General features: G+C 51.9%; 1 protein-coding gene across 3 annotated transcripts in view; it reads right to left on the reverse strand.

The window, feature by feature from the left end:
• Nucleotides 1–5,253: 5,253 nt before the first annotated feature.
• MAP2K4 (mitogen-activated protein kinase kinase 4) overlaps nt 5,254–13,926 on the reverse strand; it is a 90,188-nt gene continuing 81,515 nt past the window's right edge. For all 3 annotated transcript variants that reach the window (XM_055794926.1, XM_055794927.1, XM_013298206.2), the window contains 4 exons: nt 11,838–11,915; nt 10,630–10,778; nt 7,326–7,371; nt 5,254–6,205 (listed from right to left, as the gene is read on the reverse strand). In XM_055794926.1, the coding sequence (XP_055650901.1) occupies nt 6,092–6,205; nt 7,326–7,371; nt 10,630–10,778; nt 11,838–11,915 (387 nt within the window). In that variant the 3' untranslated portion in view covers nt 5,254–6,091. The remainder of the gene's footprint in view (nt 6,206–7,325; nt 7,372–10,629; nt 10,779–11,837; nt 11,916–13,926) is intronic.

Here is a 13,926-nt window from a genome sequence, read left to right on the forward strand (position 1 = left end):
CGAATAATCTGACTGAGCGCACGCGGGATTGCCGCCAGGTCTACCCAGCAGGCTGTGCTCCTGTCTGGCCGAGGGAGGGAACTGCCCCCATGGTCAGCCACTAGAGGAAACTTTCTTCCCAGAGGCACAGAAAGAAATGAGGCACACACAGTTTGCTGCCCCTCCTTTTCTTCTTGTCCTTCTAGCTGAGGTGGCTGACATGTCAAGCATGGACCAAATCTGGGAAAAGAAGGGACAGAGCAGCAGTGCCCTGGGCAGGACAGTGGGACACCAGGGCCAAGGAGCCTGAGCAAGTCCCTGGTGTCTAACACAGGCAGGTAGGCTCACACAAAGCACCTTCTCTGATGGCTTTCGGCGCAGCTCTGAGGGCTGCAGCCACTCAAGCACACGCATGGACACCCACACACCCACACAGACACCATCCACTTCACCCCCCACCACCCTGCAAGCACGTCTTCTCTAGCGTGAGCAGATGGCCCTTCCGGACACACCAAACCCCTCCAGTCCTCGCACCCTCCATGCCCGCACGTGCTTTTGGGACTGCTAGCACAGCTCCACCTGCAGAGGGACATCCCACGTCCGGAGATGCTGCTTTCTCGTGGCAGTAGGGCCTGCCCAGCCCTTCCACCTGGGATTTACGCCGAGGTCACGGCTCTCCGAGGGCCAGCCAGCCAGCCTGCTCTGCTGTTTTATTCCCAACACAAAGGGGCACTGTGTGTATCCAGAAGAGGGAGCCTGCGCTTCATCCAAGCATTTTCACTGCCTTAAACATAATGGAAAAATTCAAGAGCTGCTTTCCTTTCTTACTCATCAGAGCAGCCGCTCCTCCTCTCCCCCGGGCCTCATCATGTTCAAAGTAATGACCACGCCTGGGATCTGTATCGGGAACCAAAGTGAAACTGGCGCTTTTTTTTCTAAGCAGCACCTACGGCATTAACCAGGGCTGAGCACTGCATTTATCCTCACCCGGGCACCAAAGGAGCCAAGAGGCTGGGATGAAGGCTGGGGGAAGCCAAGCAGAGCTCCAGTGGAAATACAGACCACACAACTCAGCGTGCTCCGGCAGGAATAGGTGGTGGTGCACGGCTGTGTTCGTACTGCTTGGGTCCAGGCAGGGATGTGCTTGAACTCATCCAGACCTCACAGCTGGTCCTGGAGTTCCACAGGCACATAATAATCAGAGCACAGCATGGTTTTTTGGATGTTATGTAATACTTGGTGAAGATCTGGGAAACACCTCAGCCATCAAGTGGGCATAAAGGTGTGAGGAATTGGGATGAGGTGCCAGCCTGGACCACTGGGCACAAGGAAAGCCCACCCGGAGGATAGCTCAACCACCCCAGTCGAGCCATATGGACCTGGTCATGATGCCCACAGGGAGGACTCCCAGCCCCAGGGCTGGAGAAAGCCATCATACATCACTCAAGCAAGGAATGCTGGAATTGTCCAAGGGCTCAAAGAAGCAGCCACAGTGGCACTGTGCAGGTATGGGACACTCGTGCCATCTGGGATGTGGGTCAGAGGTTTTCTGTACCACCTTCAACAGTGACAACGGGGGTCCTCAGCAAAGGCAGTGAAGTCAAAACAGGCACGGGGGAAAAACTGAACACGAGTTCAACAGAGAGGAACTGAAATGTCAGCAAATGCAGCTCTTCTGCATGCCGCACAGTCACAGGGGAAAAGAGATGAGAGGGATCCTCTCCCTCCCGCAGAGACAGGAATACCCAGGATGGGGCGTGCAGGTGGACTCGCATCCAGCCACCAGCTCCTTTCAGCTCCCTCAGCTGTGACAGCTTCCCCAAGAACAAACCGCAGGATGTGAAGGCAGGTCGCAGTGCAAAAGGAACAGAATCCCAGAGCAGCTCTGATTCATGGAGAAAGGAGCTGAGGTGGGGAGCTGGGTCCTCCAGCATCTGCCCAGCAGGGAGGGTCTGGTGTGTGGTTGGAATTTGTCCTCTACTGGGAAATCACCAAATCAGGGATCCTGGATTCTGGCTGAAGAGTGAGGACCACTGGTGATCCAAAAATGTCCAAAGTATTGTGCTGCAACAAGAAACCTCCAGAAAAAGGCTCAGTCTGGTCGAAATGCTGAATTTCTGCCACCTGACAGACTTCAGCCACTGCTAACCTTTCACACTGTGTATCCTTATGCAGCCAGACTTTCTTCAGCTCCCTTATCTGCCTTCCCTTGATAAAATTGTCACCCTCCAAGTGAAGAGACACTGCAAAAGCCAATGCCAGGTTACTCCACCCGCTGATAAGTACTTCTGCTCCAGCTGCAGTATGATCGGTTACGCCTGCCAGCGCGCTCGGGCTCACCCCGCACCGAGCTGGGCACTCCTGGGGGGGTCCATGAAGCCAGTTCCAGCACTACAGGCACTCATGGCCAGGCCCTCTCCTCTGACACCGTCTTCTTTCCCAGTGGGGATACTGGGGTCCTGCCTACTTGCCTGGACAGTCTCCAAGCCCTCCATGGCTTCCAGGCAGGAGGGACACTTCTCCCAGCACTAGGAACCTTGGCAGTAGGAATCACCCAGGACTTGGTACTCACACATCATCTGGACTTTGCAGATATTGACTGCTCTGGCAAGAATAAAGCAGCCTGCAAGGCTGTGAGCATCAGCTGCCCTTTTCCCAGAGTGTGGGCACAGCCACCTGCCCTCCTCGCAGGGCCGAGGTGTCCTGAGCCACCAGAACCTCCCTGTGCAGCAAGCAGGGCTCACCTGAGAGGCATCCCAAGAGCACAGAGAGCTCAGCAGTCTTCCAGAGAAAGAAAATATATCCAGGTCTCCCTACAAGTTTGTTTCTTTCTTTTTGTTTTTTTTGTTGTTGTTGGGTTTTTGTTTTTTTTTTTTTTAGTTTACATAAGCAGTTTTGAAGGCTGCTTTTCTCCTGCACAGCTGCCTCCACCTGGAGGAGGGGCCTGGGAGCCAGGTATTACAACGGCTTTTAATGAATCTTCCCATTCCTGTCTGACCTTACAAAATGAAAATAACAAGGTCACAGTTGCATCCTAGTTTTATTACAACTGACCTGCAGGCAAAAGGATAGAACTATTACATAAACACTCTGATCCATGTATAATATCTTAAATAGAGGAGGAAGTCAAACCAGGATACCGGATAAAATATTCTGAAGCTCTTTGAAGCAGTTATGTTCCTGAGCTCCATTTTACAGACAATAAGGCAACATCCCTGCACATCAGCTTTTTGATAAACTTTATACATTTTTCTATGGTACAAGGAAAAAAAAAAATAACCAGAGTTCACAATGTACAGTTCTTACACTATTTTCACAGCTTCTGAACACTATACACCTTTTTTTTTCTTAATAAAGATACATTGTAATAAATGGTGCACCCTTAATAGTTTATAATAAGCTATGCTTAATACGCTAAACCTGCCCTTCTGTACAGCCACACACGCCACAGCACCTCAGCCCTGACTTTGTCACTGGCAGCTCAAAGTTTCATGTTTCCATTTCCCACATCAAAAGCAAACTGGTCACGCTGCTGAAGAGGAGCTCCGGACAGGGTTGGCACCAGAGGACAGAGCCCAGCCGTTCCCAAGGAGCAGAGCAAGACAGTCGCTTGTGCTGGGGGGGGAAACGGGTTTTGGGGGGAGGATCCATCTCGGCGTCAGCCCTCAGAAAGGTTTTTGGTCTCCCTGTCACTGGGGAGATGTGAACTGGACTTAAGCATCTGCAAGGTGGGGGCAGAGGCAGAGCACCTCTGCATGCACCCAACTCTGCTGGATCCACCTCTGCATCCCCCCAGCCAGCACCCTGCAAGCCCCCGCACCCCGAGGCCCCGTTACGGGCGGCTGAAGGCTCCGTGAGGAACTGCAGCTGTGGGGATGTGCCCAGCCTGAGAAAAGCCGCCTTTTCCAAGGCTGTGGGGCTGGGGAGAGCATTACCGCTTTAGATAACACCACGTATCTTGTTGGGCCGATCCTTCCACGTGATTAATCAGAGCTGTTGGGAATGACTAGTTACTTCAGAAAGCTCTGCCTCGTCCGTTCTGGGAAGACTTTAGTGATGCCTTGCCTGATGAGCAGCCCTGGAGGGATGTAATCCAGGAGGGGCAGGACAGCACCTCCCTGCCCGGCTGGGCACGCTGCACCCCAAGGATCACATCGCCATCAGCCTTGGTGCCAGAGGGACCAGCTCCGACAGCCAAGCGGGAAATGCACGGTGCTGCCAGCCTTATGCGAGGGCATCACCTCCGTGGCCGGAGAAGTGCCAGGTGTCCACACGAGCACGGCCTCGGGTCTCCTTTCCCAACCGAGCAGCTGGGGCAGGGATGTGCTGGTCTCCAGTGCTCCCGCAGCAGCCCAGTTTGCGCTTGGTAGTATTGGTTTGACGTGGGAAGCCCTTCCTTGGGAATCCTGCCAGTACCGCTGTGGTTTCACTCCCATTGCGTCTCTAGCCCTCTGCATCCTGGGTCCAGTTTTGCCAGAGCTTTGACAGCAGGCTGCTCTAACATTGATGAAGTCCTACCAAGTGCCTGAACTAGACAACTCAAAATGGAAACTGGAGACCCTGCAGCCTCCATTTTATCCCTGGTATGCTACTAAATGCCTGAAAACAGCACTGTTTTGGAAAAAAAAAATGTTTTCAGGAAAATGTAATCTTCGAAAAATATGCCAATTCAAAAAAGAAAAAAAAAAAGGCTGATGCGCTTTTTCGCTGAGCAATGGGCCAAAAGGCAACAGCTTGCCTGGCTTTGCTGGGTCAGCTAAAAGCCCACAATTCATTAGACGCTCCCTCATCTCCACCTCACCTCTACGTGCACCAAAGCATCTCAGTGAGGTTCACTCTAGGGTGCAGTAACAAGAGCTACAGAGGGGCACAAAAGCGGTGAAGTACACCCAGAAGGTGGTGGCCAGAATCTCCAGCAAGCGAAGCAGAGCAGCCGTTTGCAGCGGCGGGGTGGGCATGGAGCCCAGCGCGGTGGGGCACATCCCCACCACCCTGCCCACAGCGGCCAGAAGGAAACCAAGGTTTGGTCCTGTGAGGGACGCTGGGCTGGGACGCGGCAGCGCTGCCAGGCTGGTCTCGGGGTCAGTGAAAAGGCGTGAGCATCAGGGCTGGGGACAGTGAAGAACATGAGAAATAATGAGAAAGGCTAGAAATTACAGACATTCACTTGCGGCTCATTAAAACAGCTGCAGACTTTGTGAACAGCACTTGTCGAAGTCAAAGCAAAGCCAGCTGGTGGTGAGCACTGCAGCTATAAATCAGGTCACAAGCAGGTTAAATTCAATCGAGTAGTTTAATAATTCTTCAGGTCAAAGGTCTTATCTTACCAGGTAACAATTTACAGGACACCTAGTTAAGAGTGAAGAGTGGCTGGCTTGGTAAAAGGAGAAAGAATACATTATGTCCCATCTCTGAATAGTTTAATGTTAGCCTCTTTCAATGCAACGTATTTTTGGTAAAGACATATTCACTATATTTAACATGATCTCTCTTTAACAGGAAGTTCAGCTGAGCACACTGTCCCCAGAAAGTACACTGCGACTGTAAAGCAACAGAATTCCATAGCAGTAAATCTATTGCACTTTGTGAAGAATAAAATTCTCCTTTGCCTTTCTAGCTCCAGAAGGCAAAGCATCTCGTTGGTTAAGCAAATTCTTCTCCCTCCAGGCAAAGTCTCTTAATGTTCAGACAGACAACGCCTAACTTTTGTTTGTTTGCTTTTTATTATTACTTGAAACAACAATTGGAAGAGTTTGAGAGAAAAATCTTTCCAGTAGCTGCTGAGAAGTCTCCAAGTTTTGAGTCTAGAAATGAATTTTAGGTGCTATCCAATCACGGTCAACAAATAAATGTACTTATTTCCACATTTCATGAATATGTCCACAAAAGAGCAAGATGAGGTCTCTCTTTGACCAACACTAACACTGTGTGATCAGGTATTACAGGGATGCACTTTATATGTGACAACAGTATACAGACAGGATGGAAATAACACCAATATTATTGCACATGGTGTCTGGGCGAGCATTAAAAACACTGCAATATGTGATGAAAATTCTTTACAGCTTGTTTTCTCTCAGCCCTTTTTCTAGAGTTTGATGTAGCAGCAATATCAATCGACGTACATTGGAGAGCTGGGAGTTGCTGGCATTTGATCCAGGATTTTACAAACATAGCATGCAACATCCACTGTGCGTTCCTCATACATCAGGATGAAGGGATGTTTCTGGAATCAGATAAAAAAACCCAACAAGGTTACGTTCACCCTTCCGACACATGCTGGCTCCCCCAGACAGAAGCTTAGCGTATGGATTTGCCTGATGCAAGAACACAGGGGCTGGCAGTGGCTGTAGGACAGGACATAGCCTGGCCCATGGCTTGCACATACAGAGAACCTGCACCCTAAGCGTGCAGTACAAAGGTGGGACAGGACTCCAGGGGTGTCAGGAACTGCTGGGCAGGAGGCAGCGAGGGTGCACGCGTGTCTCCTCTGTAGCATGGACACGTACCAAAATACTTTCAAAAGAGGTTTCATCAGCAGCCTTGTCAGCAATGGGGAGACAGGCTTGTGGAGGTCGAACAGGAGATTTGGGACTCAGACCCAGTTACCCCGAACCCTGACCCTCCGCTCTGCCCAGTGGGCCGTACTGGCTAGACCCAACACAGAGCTGGAAAGTAACAAGCAGAGTGACCCTCTGGGCCAGGACACCAGGCAAACTCCATTTGTATCACACCACGGCCGGCAGGGAGCCAGGGCATGGTTTCACACCCCGCTGGAGAGGTGGCTTCCAGATGCCCAGAGCTCCTTGAAGGTGCCTGGTTGACAGGGGTGACTTATCCAACCCACCCAGCAGCATCGCTGCGTTTGCTCCTTTAGGGCCCCGCAGCACAGACAGACTCTGCTGCTGTCCCACCCAGAGCCCGGCTCCTTCAGGTCTCACTTTTGCCCGAGCAGTCCAACCTGCGTCGGAGGTGTTTACACGTGACAGCACCAGCCAGCAATTTGACAGGGCTCCTGCACGGTACCAGGTGCTTGAGCAAAGGCAGCATGTCCATGGCACGTCCAGCGTGCTCCTGCCCCAGCCTGCCCGCTTCAGGGAGCCCCGACACTGCAACAGGGCATTTCCCCGGCGCCCATCTCCTGTGTTCATGCACAGATGCTGATGATTTCAGCCACAGGCCAGAGACAGTGGCATGGAGGTGATGCTCTTTCCCAGGCTGTGGAGCTGAGCACCCTGCCCGATGGCCCAGGGTGACAGGGAGCGACCTCAGACACGTGACCCACCCCCACTGCGTGACCAGCAGAGCCACGACGGCCGGTGCAGGCAGCCACGCTTTGCACTCACCAGAAGCTCTTTATACTTTGGCCTTTTGGACTCGTCCTTTGTAAGGCTAAAGGAAGCAGAAAGAGAATTAGGAGAAGGTGGGATTGGGGAAATTGCTACAGGCATCAGATGCAAAGTTTTGCAGGACACAATGTTGAACCTACTGCTGCCGTGGTGGGACTCACCACCTTCTGTTTCCCGGAAAAGCCATCCATGCGATGGGTCCCACCGGGCTCCCCCCTCCCTCCTCACACGGCTGAGCAGCACATGTGGCCACCAACGAACCCTGCTGGGGACCAAGCCCAAGGGAGCTGCCAGCAGAATGCCATCCCGGCTGCCGCGGCCCCCATATGGAGCTGGGTCTGGCCGCAGCACAGTCGCAAGTTCTGGGCAGCAGCCACAGCCCCCTCCCCACCCCTCGGGCAGCAGGGCAGAGGGGCACCAGCACTGCCTGCCAGGGCGCAGACGGAGGGGACAGGGACCACATCATCACCTCGGCAGGCAGGGGCAGGGGCCAAGGCTGCAGCAGGCAGCCAAAATGCCCTGTGGGGCCAGGTCCGGGCTCCCGGCCCTCCTGGCTCATCGAGGTCCAGCGCTGAGCGGGCTGCAGCTGCTGGGATGGGACAGAAGAGGTGACATGGGGGGCCGCTGGGAAGTGTCCCCTCCTGCAGGGACTCTGGCAGCCCAGCCGCCTGGCACACGGCACAGCAGATGGCAGCAAAGACCAGAGCAGGGGACTGTGGGGGCAACAGGGACCAGAGGCAGAGGGGCTGCGCGCCAGCTCGGCCATGGGCAGCACCAGCCCTGAGCCGGCAGCCAGAGCTGCACCGCTGGGAAGGAGAAGGGCGGCTGTAACATCTTTTCCAAATGAGGGGAGTTAAGTCTAGTTACCAGCAGCTGCATTTCCATCCCCACGGGCTCTGGCTGGACCGTTCTAAACCTCCAGCACTACTATAGCGCAGCCTCAAATTATTTAGAGAAGCAGAGGGCAATTAACGCTGCACGCCCGGCACTGCTCTGTCCTGTGACCTGCCTGCAGAGTTGTGCAAGGGCAGAGAGGGAAGGAAATCCCACGGCTGCTGCACAAACATCCTTGCTTCAGGCTTTCGCTACCCAACAGCGATCCATTTTCTGACCTCGGCAAGTCTGGGGGTTCAAATATGCTCCTCGCAACACCTTTAAGGCAACTAACTAGTCAGAACTTCAGCTCACAGACTGAGTTTTACCCTGTCACAGGAGCATCTGATCTCCTTCCGCAGGCACGCTGGACTTCAGGAGCCCACGGCTCTACCTGCAAGCGATGGCAGCTCCGCAGCCGCCAGCACCAGGCTCCCAAAAGCCAGAGCCTGGATCCTCCGCAAACTCTGGAGCACCCAGCTGAATCACTCCTAAGCAGTTCCAGGAGGAGTGTGACTTCAGATAAGCATCTAACACAGGGAGGTGGGCTGAAGGGGAAAAATGTTCCACCCAGGCATTCACAGCGCTGTTGGGATCCAAAGGAAATAAAAAAAAAAAAAAAAGAAAGAAAAATCCCTGAAACTTTTTAACATTATTGAAAATATCCCTTTGGCACTGATCTATCATAGTGAGCAAGCAGCGACACTGCAGGACTCTCAACATTCCTCCTGACTCTTGAATGCACAAAAATAGATCATTAGATTCACACGTGTAGGGTAATGCCCAAGAGATTTATGCCATCACCCAAAAGCACAGCCTTTTGGAGACTCACCTGCCTGCTTAGTAACACCAAAGATTACTGTTTGCACTTAAATAAAGGTTATTAAAATAAATACTTATTACAGTGTTGCTATGAAGACATCATAGATGTTCCAGGCAGAAGTCAGATTACTTACAAAACCAGATGAAACAAAAACCAGAATTAGAGTGAAACCTGCCCTGTGGCCTGTGCATTGTAGCTGTTCCAGAGCAGCGACCCCGGGGAGGAGTCAATGGGCAGGAAACCAGACCCATGGGCCAAAGATGCTGTTCAGCAGCGGTGCCACACAGGCTTCTCAGCTGGGTGACCTGGAGCCAAACTCACCAGTGCCTACGGGGCAGGACAGCAAGCTCCTTCCTGGCTTTGCAAACTCCGTAATAATACAGCATCTCTATGGAGAACCATCGGGGAAACAAACCATTGCTTGTACTGCATGCGGGGAAGGCAACTCTGACTTTCTAGCCAAATACTATTTTTGACTAAAAAATGGAAACTTCTTTTGAGTAGCAAACCGGTTTGATGCTCTGTTCTGTGCAGCCCAAAGACAATAACCAGGCCTGCCTTACAGCCAGCTGGAAAATGAAACTTGGCCTCCAGAAAAATCCGTAATTCTGAAATAGAGTAAAATCCAAACCAGCAGATGGAAAATCCTGAAACAAAACCTCTTGAATGTTAAAATTGCCTAGAGCTGAGTCTTCCTTTGTCACAGAGCTTTGAGATGGATACCCCTGTGCTGGGAATGTCCATCACCTGAGTCTGCCCAGGGCAGAAGGTCCCAGAAGACAAACGCAGGTCACACCGATGGATCTCCTATGTGCTTTTTTTAGGTTAACAAAACTATGTTGACCACCTTTCACATTTTGATAGAAAAATACTTCATCAGAAAATTCACAATCAGCCCTTAACCTAAGCAGGACCACACACATGTGACAGGCACATGGGCTGCCCAAAGCCTCCTGCACAACCACTGCACACTCTGCACCCAAAGCTGACCATGCTGCAGAGGCCCTTCCCTACACAAAGCCGTCTCTGGTCTTGATCTTGACCTACAGTTGACACAAGACATGAAGCCAACAACGGCTGCAGGCCCTGAGAGTCACTGTGCTGAGCAGAAATGGGCAGGAAGGCTCCTGGTCCTGCCAGGCAAAAGGCAGGACCAATGCAGATCCTCTGCCCCACCCCGAGACAATACTGTCAGGTGTCTCAGGCTTCTGCCTGCAGAAGAACAGGCAAACATCAGGTCTGTCCCCAGGCTGTCACACCAAGGATGTGACAGCCCGACAGAATGCATAGGCCAGGCCCTTACCTGGTCACGCAAACCTCCTGCCGTGGGTCTTATCACACCTCTCCCGAGCACAGCCTCCCAGAGATTTTCTCCTCATTTCTTCTCTGAAGAACAGTTCCCAAAGGTCTGTCCTTCAGCCCTCACCCAAACAAGTCTCCCATCACCTCCAAACCAGCAAAACAGAAAAGGTTCTCGCCCCCAGTTGCATGTCCCTGCACCAATGTAAGTTAGGAAGTGGAAGCACTTGGCGCACGACCCTTGCCACATACCTAAGCAATGACAAAAGAAGCCAACCCCAAGTGCTTTCAGTCGGAAACACTTACCACAAGTTGACGAAGTTGATGAAACTTGGGGAGAACTCCCTTTCCTCTGAGTTACTCAGCTGCGGCGGGTCTCCTTTTACTACTTGCGTCAACTGGTCAAACACACTGTTCCACTTGGGGTAGGGGAATCGCCCTGTGGCCAGCTCATACTGCAGAGAGACAGCAACAGCACGGGGCAGATTACACAAGGTACGTTCAGCCAGGGTAAGAAAACATCTGTGAGGACCCTGAACCCCCCAAAAGGAAGATGAAGATGAGATTCTTCATCCTATTCCCTGTATGAAGCTCTCAGTTCAGGGAAGAGGTGAGGAATTCCCACCCGGTAGTAAATTCTGCTGCCTACGTTAGGAGCACCTCCAGATTTAACCCGCCTATGCCATGCTTTTCAAGCTGACAATATCTTCTCCTCCAGAGACTATTAAATGAATCAATGCTCTCATCAAGGTGTTCAAAAGCAAGAGAGTAAAATCCTCCAGCCCCTTCCCAGGCATCCCAACAACCACTGGAGAAAATGGGGAATGAGAATCACACAACCACAGAACATCTGTAGTCTGAAAGGACCCGTGAGTATCATCGAGTCCAACTCCCTGCTCCTCACAGGACAACGAGCATTTTAAAACACCAGTGGGGAGGACAGAAGCTACTGGTTCATCCTTATTGCTCCTGCTTTCTCTTCTACTTCACCGCCTCAAGAAGGGAAGGTCTTTTCAATTTATCACCGCGTGCACCCAGCAGTGCTGTGGCTAAGCCAGAGAGGAATCAGCAACTGGATCCAGGATTAACTGAAGTCTTCTGCACAGCTGAAGTACACCAGATGCCAGGGCTGAGACGCTTATTTACACAGGCTGGGTGCTCTGTTCTGCCCTGCCACGCTCACCCTCCCTTCTCATCTGAGATTTCGAAGACAGAATTCATTTACGATCCAACACCTCTTCCCTGCTCACATCTCTTTCTCTGCAAAACACAGCTACAGCTAAATATATCCTCAGGGGTTCGGGAGAGCCATCTGCGTGGAAGGGATCCGTCCTGCTCCTGAGCCAGGAGGGGCCCGCTGCAACCACAACATGCAAATGCTTCGCAGTGGCAGAGCCGGGCTTTGCTTCAAGCACGTGTCTGACACCAACCGACTGCCTCGCGCTGCGAAGCGCAGCAAGGCTGCCCGCCAGCGACGTACCGCGCAGCAGAAGGTTTAAACCCCGCTCACTCACCAATGTAATCCCCAAGCTCCAGACGTCTGAGCGGACATCGTAGCCTTGCCTGGATGCACTGGGATCTATCCTTTCAGGCTGAAACAGGAAGAAGGACCAGTCAAACACCATGCCATGCAGGAAGGAATGAGAAGCGTCTGCAAACACTGAAAAAACTCCTAAGTTCATCCCGCCGGGCAGGGCCTGGCACAGCTGTGGAGGCAAACTTGTTGCTAGGGCAGACATCCAGCCCCAGCAGAGAAACATCTTAAGGAATCAAGCACTGATTTTATGGAGGTATAACGTAAAAGGTGATCCGAGACAGCAATTCAGCACAGTCCAATGCTTTTTTTCCCCCCTTTTGTACAAGCCACTTGAATAATTTTTACTGTCTACTTATTTAGTTTTGTTTCACATGGGGCTCTCTTTAACACAAAGTCTTGCTTTCTCTGTTTTTACAGCAAAGTTATCCCTAGGGAATCATAAGAACTAGAATAAACATCCCCTCATCCACCACCCTGGGGAACTGGGGTTTAGCAGCAGATCCATCACGACACCTGGAGCTACCACCAGGAACCAGCCAGCACAGGGCCACACGAAGTTCTGGGGATGCTGGCCTTGCCAGTGCCAGGACGCCCACGCCACACATCCATAGGGATGTGCCACAGCAAAGCAGAGCAGTTCACAGGCTGCAGAACGACTCGCTTTCCGTGCAGCACAGTGAATTATAAGCACCTGTGCAGGGGCAGCCTGCTACCACCACCCAGCAGAGCGCAGACGGAGCAACAGGGACATGGCCCTAGACTGGTGGCACAGTTAAAGGGAAAGCAGGATGGACCAAAATAAATCCCATCTAAATCCAGAGCAGAAAGAATCCTGGGAATTTTCCATGTAGATGACATGGGAATAATTAACACCAATGAAGGATGACTCAGCATGTCACACTCCAGGCACCTGGAACGAGGGCTGCAGAAGAAGCCCAGCCCATGCCAGGTGTCCCTCTAATGCCAAATGCAAGCAAGGAAAGGGAATGGCTGGGACCCACCACTGGGTGTGCTGCCAGTGGGAAGAGGGAGGGTATGAACACATCTAAGAACAGTGCAGGCTGCCACAGGGCTTCTCGCTATTCCAGTGTCCACCCAGGCATCCACACCTTGACTGAAACACAAGCAGAATTGGGCAGCACTGACCCTCCCCGTCCCCCACACCCCAGCTAGGCAGGGTGTGACACAGGGGCAGATGCACACTCAACTCCCTGCAGTCTTCAGCTGTTTCACGTTGCTAAAGAGCAAAGTAGCATTTCTGGGAACACCCAATTCTTGAAGCTCAGATCTGGATTTTCACTGGTTATATGATCAGGGAATTTTATCCCACATGCACTGAAAATTCAAAACTGTCTACATGGCATTAAAATGTACATAACTGTTATTTGCCACTTAGGCCAATGCATCCCTAAACTAAAAGAAAGTAAAAGGAGCAAAGAACAACCAGAAAGAGTAAGATTTCCGCAAGACAAAAAGTAGAACAAAATCTACATGATACAAACTCTCACTCCGCTCCAACCACGGGAACAGACGGATGCTAGACACAAGTTGCCTGCCTCTGTTGGAGGCTACCTTCTCTCACTTAGATGAGAAATCAAGTCCAGGGATCTCCCTGGCTTTAGTCAACAGTGAGACCAATGTAAAGCACCACACATCTGCAGCTGCAGCACCATCTGGGTCAAGTTCAGCTGCAAATCACACAAGTGAGCTACGAACTGGGGCAGCCAGAGTTAACAGCCCTCCACTGCTCTTGACACAAACTAGATACGAGTCTTGCACGCAAGAGCAGCAGCTCCCTAGCACGCTATTCTGCTGCTCTGTTAACCAAAACACCACATGTATTTGTTTCAGGACACTCGAGACAAAAATGCCATCTCCCCTGCGGTGGTGACCCCATTACCGTGGTTTTCTTGTTTGCCCTGCAAGGGGTTCAACAAGTGCTCGCAGAGAAGCAGCCATCAGTGCCCGAGCGCCTCAGCTCCTGGAGCCAACTCGAAACCAAAGCCACAGCAAGAAGGGGAGCGATGTCTCTGAAGAGCTGCCTGCAGGGTTGTGCAATGGAAACC

This window comes from Falco peregrinus, chromosome 2 (assembly GCF_023634155.1).
Source record: "Falco peregrinus isolate bFalPer1 chromosome 2, bFalPer1.pri, whole genome shotgun sequence".
NCBI lineage: Eukaryota > Metazoa > Chordata > Aves > Falconiformes > Falconidae > Falco > Falco peregrinus.